Source organism: Oncorhynchus tshawytscha, linkage group LG16, assembly GCF_018296145.1.
Source record: "Oncorhynchus tshawytscha isolate Ot180627B linkage group LG16, Otsh_v2.0, whole genome shotgun sequence".
Taxonomy (NCBI): domain Eukaryota; kingdom Metazoa; phylum Chordata; class Actinopteri; order Salmoniformes; family Salmonidae; genus Oncorhynchus; species Oncorhynchus tshawytscha.
In genome coordinates, this window is record NC_056444.1 from 46,515,021 (window position 1) to 46,529,074 (window position 14,054).

The following is a 14,054-nucleotide window of genomic DNA, read 5'->3' on the forward strand; positions in this document are numbered from 1 at the left end:
ACACACTCACATACACATACAAACACAAACAACATGTCTAATCTATTTCTGTAGCAGACAATGCTAAACACTGAAAGAAGAGAAATACATTTCTTTCTTTTCCTGTTTCAATGTGCATCCCCAAAACCCACATCCTCTGCGACAGCAGTGTCATTAAAAAGCTATCAACTTGTCAGCTATTAGTGTCAGAGAGAAGTGGCACTGTTCCCTCACACCCATCCACACACACCTTTCCTCTGGGCAGTAATGCTGATATCAGGAAACACAGGATACCAGAGATCCCTTCCACATGAGGCAAAGGGTGTTGGCTGCCAATACAGGGCGTGTGTGTGTCTGTATGTGCTCATGTGTTTTTGGTGTGGTGCCTAGGTACAGGGTGTGTCGGGCTTTGCCCCATTATAACAATGCTGAGGTGATAAAAACTGACTGTACTGTGCCAACACACAACAACTCTAACCAGAGTTCCAGCTCCCACTCACACACCCCTCCTTGTCTCTTTCTCTTTCACAGACTAATTTTCATTACACGCTCTCACTTTTCTGCCTCTCTATTTTTTCTCTACCTCCTCTTCTCCCTCTCCCTATTTTTGTCTGATGTTTCTTGACCTTCCCACCATCCTTTTATTTCAATAAATAGACAGTATTTTTCCGTCAGGGGATTCATGAATACCGGTATGATGCAAAGTTCTCTTTTGGAGGTGTCGGTATCACTCACACACAGATCAATGGTGGAAACAGTAGCTGAGCTGAGTGCTCTTTTGTTTCTGTCTGTCCTCTAGCAGTAGCAGTCACAAACTCCTGTTACAGCCCTGGGCAGGAACTCTTTCCTCCACACCCCACAGCACATCCATTTTTAGATACAGCAAAGACGCTTGTGACCACCACACACACTTGAGCGTCTGAAATAGTGTTTCTGTTTGTTTGTTTGTTTGTTTGTTTGTTTGTGTGTGTGTGTGTGTGTGTGTGTGTGTGTGTGTGTGTGTGTTTAGGCCCAAATACCCATAAAAATAAAAAAACACCTGAGTCTAGACAGCCTGAAACTGACATAGATAAAAATAGAAAGACAAGTTACAGCTGCTGAACTGAAGGAGATTGATACGAATGTGTGTGTGTGTGACTCACCCTGTGTACCTCTGTGTGTGTGTCCGCCTTCTCCCCTCCCTCTGTCTCGCCACTGCTGACCTCATCCAGGTCACTGTCCTCGTCCTGCGTGGAGTCACGCTTGTTGCCCAGTGTTACACAGCAGGACACGCTAGTCTCTGTCTCCGTGACGCTGTCGTAGCGCTCCTCCTCGTCGATGGCGTCTTCGTTGGGGAACACCTCGCCCTCTGCTGCGCAAGATGGGCTGTCGATCCCGCTGTCCCGGTTGGGAATCTTCCCGTTTCCGTTCTGCTCCGAGGACTGTGAGTCCGGATTGTCCTGGAGCTCATGGGAAGAGTCTCTCTCCTCCCTCTCTGTGTTGTCAAGGCAACCAACTCGATCGCCGTGGACGATGTTGAGGTCGTCCTCTGTAGAGTCCAAAGGAATGCCGCCGGGGCCGTCAATGCGGAGTGAGGCCAGGCACGAAAGATCCGTCAGCTCGGTGACCTCATCAGTCTGCTCCGAGACGAGAAGAGCAAGTTTGTCGGCGGGGGAGGGTTCCCCAGAGTCCTTTGCTCCTGCTGACCCTGAAGAGGCGTGTGCTATGGGGTCAGGGGCAGAACGAGCTGTGGTTTCGGATGTCGCGTCCATACTCAGGCACAAGTGGAGCTGATTCCTCGGAGGGACACCAAGAATTGGAACCCTGGGATATAAAAAATAAACACTTGTGAAATTAAACCTTCCTCAGTTTCAGTCTTGATTGGGCTGAAACCACAACACACCACCAGAGCCTAACATTCCCACAGACAGAAGTGTGAAACATAGGTTGGGTAACATCAGAAAAACAGAGTGCGTATTACGAGACAGAGGGTAAGAGAGTGTGTATTCCGTGCAAAACATTCAAAGTCCTACTCATAGTGTATAACAACACCCACATCATAAATCAAACAAAATATATGTGTCATCCCTCCAGTTTTTTTACACACAAACACATGCACAAAACACTCATCTGATGCGTCAACAGGGCAAGAGCACCTTGTGGAATACCCTACCCCCTGCAGGACAGTACAGTACCTGGAGTTCTCAAACCTTTCGATGAGCAGCCCCACGCTCTGAGCCTCTGGGCCTCTCTGAGGCTGTGTGACCAGGCCAGGTGGTGTCTGGCTGGGCCGCGGTTTGGGTGGAGGTGGAGGGGCAGGCAGAGGCCTGGAGGGAGCTGGGGGAATCCTCTTGGGCTTCTTGTCCTGTCCGAGAACCAGCAGGAAGGGGGGTTTAGGGGGAACTGCAGGTCCAGGTTCAGGAAGAGGGGTGATGGAGGGAGGAAGAAGGAAAGAGAGAAAAAGAGAGAGACGAAGTCAGGTCACTGGCGTAACCACGGAAAGAGTCCTGTTTCAAGTGCCCCGTGGAGTTCCGAGGGAGAAAGCCTCCATGACTGTATTCCAGATGGCTGCTGCTGCTACCTACTACAAATGACAAAACCACAGTCCAAATACCACCACAAAACACAACATATAATCGCTAAACTCTGAGAGTAGGTTCTCGAACGCAGCGCAGGAGACGGTTCTGATCGTGCTTCACAGAGCTAAGACAGCTTCCTGATTTCAGAACAGGATGCGGAGATGAGTGTGTCTAAGTCACTGTGGTTTCACAGACAGAGAAAGAAAAAAAACATGCACACGCAGTCACACAAATTACAGGCCGAGAGTGGTCCAGAAACCGACTGCACAAATGGCCGCACACGCTATCAGAAGCTAAAATACTACTGTTTGGCTACCGACATGTTCTTAAAACATGGTTACTGCAGAATGCATTTAGAGGACAGTAGGCTTTCTCTATATATTTTATGTGGGCCAGTCTCTGCTGTGTTCTTGGTATTGCATTAGGGCTGAATGAGGAAGCAGGTATCTCTGCCTCAGCTCTCTCTGTGTGAGGTGCCTCTGCTTCCTTCCTCTCTGATTGTGTGTGTGTGCAGCTATAGCACAGCAGAGAATGGCAGGGTGTATTGTATGGAAATGAAACGTATGCATCAACAGGCAGATAGCATGACTCTATAGTAGGATTAACAAGGAGTTTTTTTAGAGCCATCCATGTGTCTGACTGATGTGTTTGTGGGATAAATACTGAATGCAGGTAAAACTCTGGGATTAGGCTGATAAACACAAGGTTTTATATTGTACCAACACTCTTAGTCAATGATAATGACATTATTGATATTATGAACAACAAGTAGTAGTGCTTAAATTAGTGATAAACTAACAGTGTACCTTGAGGTTTCTGAGAGGTGGGTGTGGCTGTGGGCTGGGGGCGGGGCTTGACTGCAGGCCGGACGTGACATTGTCTGGGAGGGGGCAGGGCTTTCTTTGCCAGCCGCGGGGAACACAGGAAGTCCACCGATCCACACTGGCACTGTAGAGAAGAGGGAGGGAGGTCTGAGAGAGAGAGCGAATATATTAGATTGACTGAGTGGATTACTTCCATTCACACAACATGCAGGAACGCAACCTGTTTGGAAGGAACACACACTCTTAGATTTCAAAAAGGAGAACACAAAGAGTTCTACCTGGAACCAAAAGGGGTTCTTCAAAGGGTTCTCCTGTTGGGACACCCAAATAACCCTTTTTGGTTCTAGATAGCACCGTATCAAATAACCATTTTTGGTTCTAGATAGTGCAGTATTAATTTGCCTATAAAGAGACAGCACGAAAGCGTCATGGCTGAGACCAAATACCCAACAGCTTCAGCCCCAGTCCAAACAGACCTGACCGATGCAGTTCTATACAGTCCCAGCCCTAGTCCCCCTGAGTGGTGCAGTGCAGTGTGTTACTGTAACAGTAAGAGGGGAACAAACAACCTTCACCCCAATGCCTTTGTCATGCTGCAGTGAGCAGAAGGAACCAGAGAGGAACCAGAGAGGAACCAGAGATGGAGCAGAGTGGAACCAGAGATGAACCAGAGAGGAACCAGAGATGGAGCAGAGAGGAACCAGAGAGGAACCAGAGATGGAGCAGAGATGAACCAGAGAGGAACCAGAGATGGACCAGAGATGAACCAGAGAGGAACCAGAGATGGAGCAGAGAGGAACCTGAGAGGAACCAGAGATGGAGCAGAGATGAACCAGAGAGGAACCAGAGATGGAGCAGAGATGAACCAGAGAGGAACCAGAGAGGGAGCAGAGAGGGAGCAGAGAGGAACCAGAGAGGAAGCAGAGAGGAACCAGAGATGGAGCAGAGAGGAACCAGAGAGGAACCAGAGATGGAGCAGAGAGGAACCAGAGATGAACCAGAGAGGAACCAGATATGGAGCAGAGAGGAACCAGAGATGGAGCAGAGAGGACCAGAGAGGAACCAGAGAGGGAGCAGAGAGGAACCAGAGAGGAACCATAGAGGGAGCAGAGAGGGAGCAGAGAGGAACCAGAGAGGGAGCAGAGAGGAACCAGAGAGGGAGCAGAGAAGAACCAGAGAGGGAGCAGACAGCCCCTGCATCAATCCTGACACCAGGCCAGGGGAGAGAGAGGTGAGGCTTCTGCCTCAATGCGTCTTCAGAGAGCTCTTTGATAGGCCTGCCTATATTTAATACATCTCTATATCCTGATCCTCCATCCATTCAGACTGTCTGGGAGTGATACTGGACTGTGTATGTGTGTGTCTTACTTTCTCTCTGTATGTCTGTGATATCAGGCTTTTTGAGAAAGTGTGTGTGTGTGTGTGTGTGTGTGTCCCTGTAAAAGCGCATCACAACCCACTCAACAGAACTACAAACACTGGGACAATGAGACCTTTAGCAGCTAGCTAGTTACATCAGGGAATTGTATGTCAGTGATTCCAATCATGTGATGCCTATAGGGGCTCTGTGAAATCCAGTCAAGTGAATTGAAGTGTGGACTTTGTAATGAGTGCTGTTTTGTGCAATATGTTGGTATGGTCACATAATGTATGGTTTGTGTTTGCATTGAAAGAGGGGGAAGTGTGTGTTTACAGTATATACACAGTATACGAGTTTACAGTTTAGCAGACGCTCTTATCCAAAGCGACTTACAGGAGAAATTAGGGTTAAGGACTCATCGGCAGATTTTTCACCTAGTTGGCTCTGGGATTCGAACCAGCAATTTTTCGGTTAATGGATGAAAAATTGTGCGTTTGTGTGTATGCCTGTGTGTGTACGTACTTATGTATTACTGTGCCTATGTGTGTGTTCCTGTGTACTATATGTGTGTCTATGAGTGTGCGCCTGTGTGTGTGTGTCTAAGTGCTGCTATGTCTTTGTTCCAAGGGCCCTTATCACAGCCTTTGTTTAGACTGGCTGTGTGTTATCGGATGTGGTTGTCCATTAGACGTCAACGATAACCCCCGCAGTACATTATGATAATCGCTATGTAAACTAACATCCACACTGCTCTATCTCATGCAGGCTTAGGGGCAGTATCTATTCACGCCACATGCATCTCCAAAAGGATTAGTCCGGAGATGGTTGCGAGACCCCTGAGGAGCGCTTCCATGTGTAATTTGCTGTTTTCCAGCCCAGCTCCAGCCTGCAGCTTCAGGCACTGGAGGCAGAGCTCTGTGAGTCTGCAATAAGTCCTGCTACGCTGTCTGCCCCCATGACGCCCTGCTGAAAGGCTGGCTTTCCCACCCTGTTATACAATTTTACCAAACCACAGAGGGAGACGGAGAGAGAGGCTTTACATGCATCTGTGAAAGACACATATTTTCACTTCAGACATAAACAGTATGTGTATTACACAGCCAATAAGGCGCGCAGCTGCTGGGTCAATAGATGTACAGTAGCAAATCGTAAAATATATAGCCCAGTTCCAGCTCTCACCTCACCACTGTTGCAACAGAAATAGACTATACACTGTAAAGGGGTTACTGTGAATTTGACAGTAATTCACAGGCAGCTGTACATCTACTGTAATATACATACGGTACCAAAGCAAGTACTGTGTAATGACGCACAGTAAAATACTGTATTATATCATGTAAAAAAGCAAATTCTACCGTAATCTGAATTCATGAATGGATGAATGAAATTCATTGAGGGGAGGGTTATGTATTTCACAGTATTTTACAAGGGACGGTGCAAGCAGGATGGCTGCTAGGTAAAGTGTTCACACACTACGGGATATGAATTCATGTATGGTGTTTTATATTACTTGCATTTCTAGAGGCCGTAACAAAGGCTTCCAAACTGGCATTGACTTAAGGGTTAAAAATACCAAAACGGCATGGCAAAATGCTCAACCATGTAAGGTTTAAGAGAAGTTGCCCCTTCCAATCTGCCCCCTCTACATTTTAAATTGATGGGGCACTTTAACCACATAGAAGTTAAATCGGTACAGAATTCTCACTCACGGGCGCAACAAATATAGCCTCGTACAAGGCATGGCTGAAACTATGTTGATGAGCCAGAAACAACAATACTATGAACCCACTATTGGTCAAAATGATTTTTCACTCTCCAAGGATACGTTACTGTATTCTGTGGGGTAGAATTACAGTACCATTTGAAATACAGCACTTTTCCCACAATGCACAATAATTTACAGTATGCTGCAGTAAAACATTTCAGTTCTTTTTACTGTTGATAATACCTAAAAATGACCGTATAAATGACAGTTTTCTGTTACAGTGGTGAGGAAAAAGCATTGTACAGCCTCCTATAGAGGAAAGCTGATTTCCGCCATTCATCAAAAATAATTGGTGTCTTGAACATCGTAAAACAGACTCTGGGATCAGCTTTTCGACACTCGATCCTAACCTTAACCATTAGGGGGATCAAATTAGAGCAAGTGGTTAGGGGCAACATCTATCTACTCTGACGATGTCCAGCTAATCCACTGAGAAACCCTTTGACTCTAGACACAGGTCAGGTCTTGGGAAAAACAAACAGTCTGTAGCAGACAGACACTAATGAGACCGATGGTGCCATAGGGGTCTGGCATATGGAAACATTCCATAGTCATGGTTACCTAAGACAGTGAAATCTGGCCCGCAGATCAAACATCCTAACAGTCCTAACTGGAACTTGATGACACAGCACCGAGAGAGGAACTACATCTACTTAACTCAACTCTACATAACACTCAACTCACCTTTATACAACTCTATACAACTTCATACCACTGTATACAACTCTACACGACTATACAACTCTACACAACACTCCCAATTATACTACGCCTCTATACGATACTGAAAACTCAAACGTTTCCAAAGGTCTTAAAGACTAAAGGTTGTTCAATTGAACAACGACCTAAACCTGATAGCCAGACTGTGCTTATTTTAGGAGTGTTAAAGACAAGAAAAGACAAGAACAAGAAAGAAAAAGCTACCGTCTCGTTGAAAATTCTGCCTTTCCTTAGATACCAAGAATCCAGTGAACCATTTCAATAGGAAAATCCAACGCACCTTCCTTGCCAACAAGGTAACTCACATTCTCCCAGTGTGTGTGAGTTTGTGTGTGTGTGTATAAGACCGGAAAGCTCTCTGTGCCAGCTCCCTGCACACACACACCTTGGAGCAAAAACTAAAACTCAGTCCTGCATAACACACATCTGTAGTTAGGTGTGCTTTAGCCTAACTGCACCTGCCAAACCTGCCTTATACACACCTGTCCCCGTGCCCAGCTGACGTGTATGTGTGTGTGTGTGTGTGTGTGTGTGTGTGTGTGTGTGTGTGTGTGTGTCTGCACTTCACAGAAACAGACACATTTGAATAGTAACCACACACATGCAGATTGACAGTTATGGCAACAGGAGGTAAACAGATTTCCTGATTACCCCTGTCTATGCAACAGTACAGGGCAGGAGCCTAGATCAAACATGACCACAACGATGGTCCACACACTGCATGAACACTAAGGTTATGGGAACGATATGAACCTCTGTGTCTGGTACTTTACACACTCCGCCAGGTCCTGCTCAGAATGTCAGAGTGGTATAGTTATGTGCACACGCACGTGATTAAAAAGAGGGAAATTACTCATCAGAACCAAGGTTATTATAGTAAACTAAAACTAATCATGAAAAAACTATTTAGTAAACTGAAATAAAATAATTAACAAAGCCATCATGAATTATGTTCAGTTTCAGTGTTTTGTTCTTCTAAACTTTGGGAAAAAATGTAATGGGGGTTTCAATGGGCAATCCAAAGCAGGTCTGAAAGCTAACTGAAACTAAACAGAATTTCTAATCAAATAAAAAAACAAAAAAACAAATATAAAAACACAAAACTATAATAACCTTGATCAGAACATAGCAAACAACTACAGGACAAACAGGCACTAAACAATGTTTGACACAAACCGAGTAAAATAATACATTTGCTCACAGAGGGAGAGATTCTGTAATTATGAGAATCCATTTAACCGCAATTTAATAAACACACACGAGAGAATAGAGAAGTGGATTTCCTCTTCTAAGCTCCAATCATGATGAGGAACAGAGAAATACAACCATCACCACGGTGCCCTGGGGAGCAGCGGGTTGCCAGGTCGACCTGACTTAGAAGGCCAACTCATCAATGACCATACACCATCATTATGGACAGGCAAAGGACTGCGTCTCTTAGGCAAGCTGTTGACTCACTTGCCTGTTCCTTGAGAGTGGAGATGGTGATGTCATCGCCACACACTCTAGTCAGAAGAGAACAGGAGAGAATGAGACAGACTCAGAGAGAACAGAACAACACTAGAGAGAGCAGTAAACAGAAAGACAGCAGTACTGCTAGCGCTAAGACAGTGGTAAGGTAGCGTGTGCTCGGATACACTGAGTTATTCTGATACTCTAAGCCATTTGGACTGCGGATATGGAAGCATAAAGGTATCGTGTGTGTGTGTGTGAGACCTTGGTCTCAGTCTGAAATAAAGGTATGGTAATTTATACTACTGCAGAGAGCAGCGAGAGTGGAGAGGGCGGCATTTAAAAATATATATATATATATATATATATATATATCCTTGGCCATTCAGACTTGACCTCTAATGACAATCCTTACCCATCTCCTGCATGCACATGTACACACAGGCATTCACATGCACTGAGAAGTACATACACACACAATATTCACTCTTCCCCTCCCCCTTTCTCTCGCTGAACACTGAATGTTGAACACACACACACACACACACACACACACACACACACACACACACTGCTGCCAATCACTGCCAGGCCTGAGGCGACCCTGTTGGAGTTGTTTATTACCCACCATCCCTAGAGTAAAGTCTTCCTGCCCCAGTGCTGTCTGGGAGATGGATCACTCCCGACGTGGGAGCGTCTCGTCCGTCAGTCACCACTCCCCTGATCCCCCCCTAAGCCCCATCTCCCAATCACACAGCTACCCCCACACCTACCAGCACTCTTTCTCTCCCCTTCACTCAGTAAGTCAGTATGCCATTCTCTGTGCGTCTCTCTCTTTCTCACAATCTCCCTCTTATGCTCTCTTATCTGCCTCTTCCTCTCTATTAGACAGTCCTTCTATCCGTATTTCCCTCTCTGTCCACCTTTCCCCCAACGTCTCTTTCTCTAGAACTCATCCCTACCTCCCTTTCTCTCTGACCGTGGCCTCCGCTGTCTGTTGTCCTGACATATCGAGACAGACTGGAACAGACTCTCATCTAATGGCACTTGATTTATAATGGTCAATGATCAGAGCAGTGTTACACATGCAGACTAACACAGAGACACACATACACACAGTGGATTGCATCCAATCTACTTCTCCATACTGCCACACTACGCTGACAGAGGCATCCAATGGGTTTCTCTCTCTCTCCATACATCTCTCTCTCAATCCATCTCTCTTTCCTTTCTGCAACTCTGAGACAGTAACGAGTGCTCTGGCCTTGATGTGTTTCTGATATTTATCCCCTGACGGTTAAACCCCCGTAATTACACACAGAGCTCCATAAAGGAGCTCCACAGGAGACATGTACACAGAGAGAGAGAGAGAGACAGACTGGAAAACACATGGAAATACACACACAGAGACACATACAAAGGCCCACAGAGACAACACATAATAGACAATGGAAAACACATTGATTGAAATACTGTAAATACACGAATCAAACATATAAATGCAACATGTAACAATTTAAAAAGTTCATATTAGGAAATAAGTCAATTGTAATGAATTAATTAGGCCATAATGTATTGATTTCACATGACTGGGAATACAGATATGCATCTGTTGGTCACATACACCTTAAAAGAAAAGTAGGGGCGTGGATCAGAAAACCAGTCAGTATCTGGTATGACCAACATTTGCCTCGTGCAGTGCGACACATCTCCTTTGCATAGAGTTGATCAGGCTTGTCCCAACCCTCTTCAATGGCTGTCCGAAGTTGCTGGACATTGTAGGGATCTGGAACACGCTGTCGTACTCGTCAATACAGAGCATCCCAACATGCTCAATAGGTGACATGACTGGTGAGCATGCAGGCCATGCAATAACTGGGACATTCTCAGTCTCCAAGAATTGTGTAAAGATCCTTGCTACATGGGGCCTTGTATTATCATGCTGAAACACAAGGTGATGGTGGAGCAAGAATGGCACAACAATGGGCCTCAGGATCAGAGTGTATCTGTGCATGGTTACACGTGGTCTGTGGTTGTGAGGCCGGTTTGACCTACTGCCAAATTCTCTAAAATTACATTGGAGGTGGCTTATGGTAGAGAAATGAACATCTCTGGCAACAGCCCTGGTGTACAGTCCTGCAGTCAGCATGCCAATGGCACGCTCCCTCAAAACTTGGGACATCTGTTACATTGTGGTGTGTGACAAAACTGCACATTTCAGTGGCCTTTTATTGTCCCCAGCACAAGGTGCACCTGTGTAATGATTATGCTGTTTAATCAACTTCTTGATATTCCACACCTGTCAGGGAGATGGATTATCTTAGCAAAGGAGAAATGCTCACCAACAGGGATGCAAACACATTTGTGCACACATTTTTGAGAAATAAGCTTTTTTATGAGTATGGAACATTTCTGGGATCTTTTATTTCAGCTCATGAAACATGGGACCGACACTTTACATGTTGCGTCTATGTTTTTGTTCAGTACAGTTTGAAAACACAGAGATCGATAAACACAGCCAGGCACCGTTACTGTACAAGTCAGACTAGCCTAGATCTACAGGGTAAGGTCCGGCATGGTTTGCTGTTGGACTGACGTCTACCTAGAACCAGAGCTGTACTGCTTAGAACTAAAGGACAGGATTCATATTTGCTAACTAGAGCAGATCTCTACAGCTCTAACAGCTCAAAAAAAAGGGATCCCTATTTTCTACACAGGGGAAAGGCTCAACAGTGGAAATGCAGTACAACAGCTGTTCTAGGGACACAAGGTATATAGAATAGAGGCTAGAGCTCTTCCCAATCGATGGCAACTCAGCAGATTTCTCAGTTAGGTACAGTAGGCTACAGTTACATTAGAGTGATACTGCAGCGTGCCTAGTTCAATCTGTGGATAATCCATACACATACAGAGGGATAAGGATCTCATCCAATCACACAGGCAAAAGTACAGTAACAGCTGGCCTCCCTCATTCAGATTACTACTCTACTACTGCACATCCATTCATTTATCTCCTCCTATCTGTTTGATTTAACCAGACAACATCAGACAGCGCCTCTCTCAGACATTTAGACCTAAAACCAGGCAGCGTTTCTCCTAGGAAAGAGCCATGCCTCAAAGCCTCCATGGTATCATGGCTCCCCAAGCTACGCTACAGACGGAAAGGGAACGGGGTAAGAGAGGGATCAGGGATAAGTCATCCTGCTCCTGCCCCTGTCAGTCCTAAATCAGGTCAGTGGGCACAGCAGTAGAGTGAATCAACCCAGCTCACACACTAAGTAGGAGTATTTCACCAGCTCCCACAGATTAAGACAGAAGGATTTTGGGGGGGATGAGAAAGAGGAGAGAGAGGATAGAGGATGAGACAGAAGGAAGGGGAGTGAGAAAGAAATAGAGAGTATGTTTAGAAGGGAGAACAAGGGAAGTGATAGAGGAGAACATTCAAGGGAGCCAAGCTGTAGTTATTAGAGAGGTCTAAATGACATGCGGACAATAATAAGTAAAGAGAGTGCTGACACGCGTGCACACACACACACACACACACACACACACACACACACACACACACACAGTAACAGTAAGCAGCATGTAGGGTGCAGGCAGACAAAGAGCTAGCACCAACAAGGCCTGATGAGTTAATGCCTGAGAGACATCCTGCCTGTGGAGTCGGAGGCTAAATGAAGCAATGCCAGAGTGAATATGCTCTGGAGCAGGGGAAACCAGTGGAACAGGGCATTGTCATGGCAACAGGCCAGTTGATCCATATTGGTAAGATAGCAAGTGGGTCGGGGAGCCTGGGACTACTACCACAGCTGCCCAGTTTCACACTTAGCCTATATATACACTGTTCATTTTCAGCAGGCACTTTTTCAAAAGGACTACACACTCTGAATACCATGCCTAAACCATCTGAGCTGACCGGAAGCCAACACTTCTACCCAAAGGTGTGTAGAAATCAAGTTTATCCGTTTGCCCTTCAATGAGCAGTCCAGTCCTCTTCTCCTTCACACCTCTACAGGAGAGCAGTGTGGCGTGCAGACACCAGGTACTACGACAAAGCACTCTGTCAAACCAGTAACACACAGCCTCACACGCATGCACACAGGCAAACGCCAAGGCAACGTCTCAGGGGGAGAAAGTGTAAACATAAAGTCCGGAGTCAGCGTACTGTCCATGTCGTGTGGTGTACAGGAGAGGTCAGATGTATGGGAGGATACAGATCTACTGTGGTGAGCTGATCCCCGTCAACAATGGCTAAAGTGCATCACAGCAGCCGAACATACTCACCAACACACTTGTACCATACGTGATGTAATATCAGAGCACTTAGAAGGCTACGGTGAGTCCACTGTTGCTTCCACTAACTGATGATGTTAAGAGAAAAAGAGCGTGTGGTTGAACACAGGGATGAATCGTCATGCATGCTGCTCACCAACCATGACTGATGGATATTACTGGGACTGGAAAACAAGCCCTTTATCTTAGGCTGGATCACTTTCTTATGTTCTAAAATACATGTTACCAAGACAAATAGGATTGCTCATGTTCAGAATCGTTCAGCGGGGTTCTTTCTCTAACATATCATTAACATGACATCCAAAAAGTCCGATTTCGTAACCTAGTACATCCCATAATAAGCACCAAGCTTTGTCTACAGAGCGGTGTGCTTTCTCGAAGCGACTTTCGAGGATTTTACCATGTTGTGGTGGTTATCTGAAAAGTTGTTGACACGTGGGTCGCAACAAGTTAAGCTAACCTGACACGAACGGAATAAAATGAGCTCAGTGCTCTGTGACATTTCGCAAAACACGCTTGTTGTGATAAATCTTCAAAATAAGAACAGGAACTTCGCATACTAAAATGTCATGTCTCAAAATCGATATCTATCTTACCTCCATATCGTTTTGTGCTCCGGAATCGAGAAGAAAGACCTGGCGTCTGGTATAATGCATTTAGACAGAGAGTTAAGTTAAGTTAACTGCACAAATGGATTGATTGCACAAATCAGTTGACTACATGCGTGGGTAGGATGTGGGGTATGCAGACCCGCAAACCACTGTGGCCCCTCATGATGAGTTCAGATTTTTTGTGGCCCTCACCCCCATCAAAGCTGCCCATCACTGATCTACAGCTACTCAGACAGACACACATCCTCTCATTGGAAAAGAGAACACACACATACAGTAGCTGGTGGAAAACGACAGTCCCACCCTGACCACTGTCACTAGGGGGTGTTGGTTGCACTACAGTAAACATGAGTCATGGCCCTACCAACAACTAGCCTACTATAAAGAGATTTAACTTGGTATTCCTTGATTATGTAGATTCTGAGACTTGACTCCCTCTAGATTACAGGTCAATACTCTGTCTGCTATCTTCTACTGACTAAAGGCTTC

General features: G+C 45.6%; 1 protein-coding gene across 5 annotated transcripts in view; it reads right to left on the minus strand.

Annotated features, from left to right (window-relative positions):
• The window catches only part of LOC112215752 (FYVE, RhoGEF and PH domain-containing protein 3-like), a 92,492-nt gene that overhangs the window by 25,320 nt on the left and 53,118 nt on the right, over positions 1-14,054 (minus strand). The window contains exons 1-4 of one of the 5 annotated variants that reach the window (XM_042299225.1): positions 7,487-7,603; positions 3,344-3,508; positions 2,154-2,361; positions 1,122-1,782 (exon numbers count right to left, since the gene is read on the minus strand). In XM_042299225.1, coding sequence (XP_042155159.1) covers positions 1,122-1,730 — 609 coding nt within the window. In that variant the 5' untranslated portion in view covers positions 1,731-1,782; positions 2,154-2,361; positions 3,344-3,508; positions 7,487-7,603. Of the gene's footprint in view, positions 1-1,121; positions 1,783-2,153; positions 2,943-3,343; positions 3,509-7,410; positions 7,604-14,054 lie in introns of those variants that run through there. The other 4 variants (XM_042299226.1, XM_042299222.1, XM_042299221.1 and 1 more) reach the window with 4 other exon arrangements.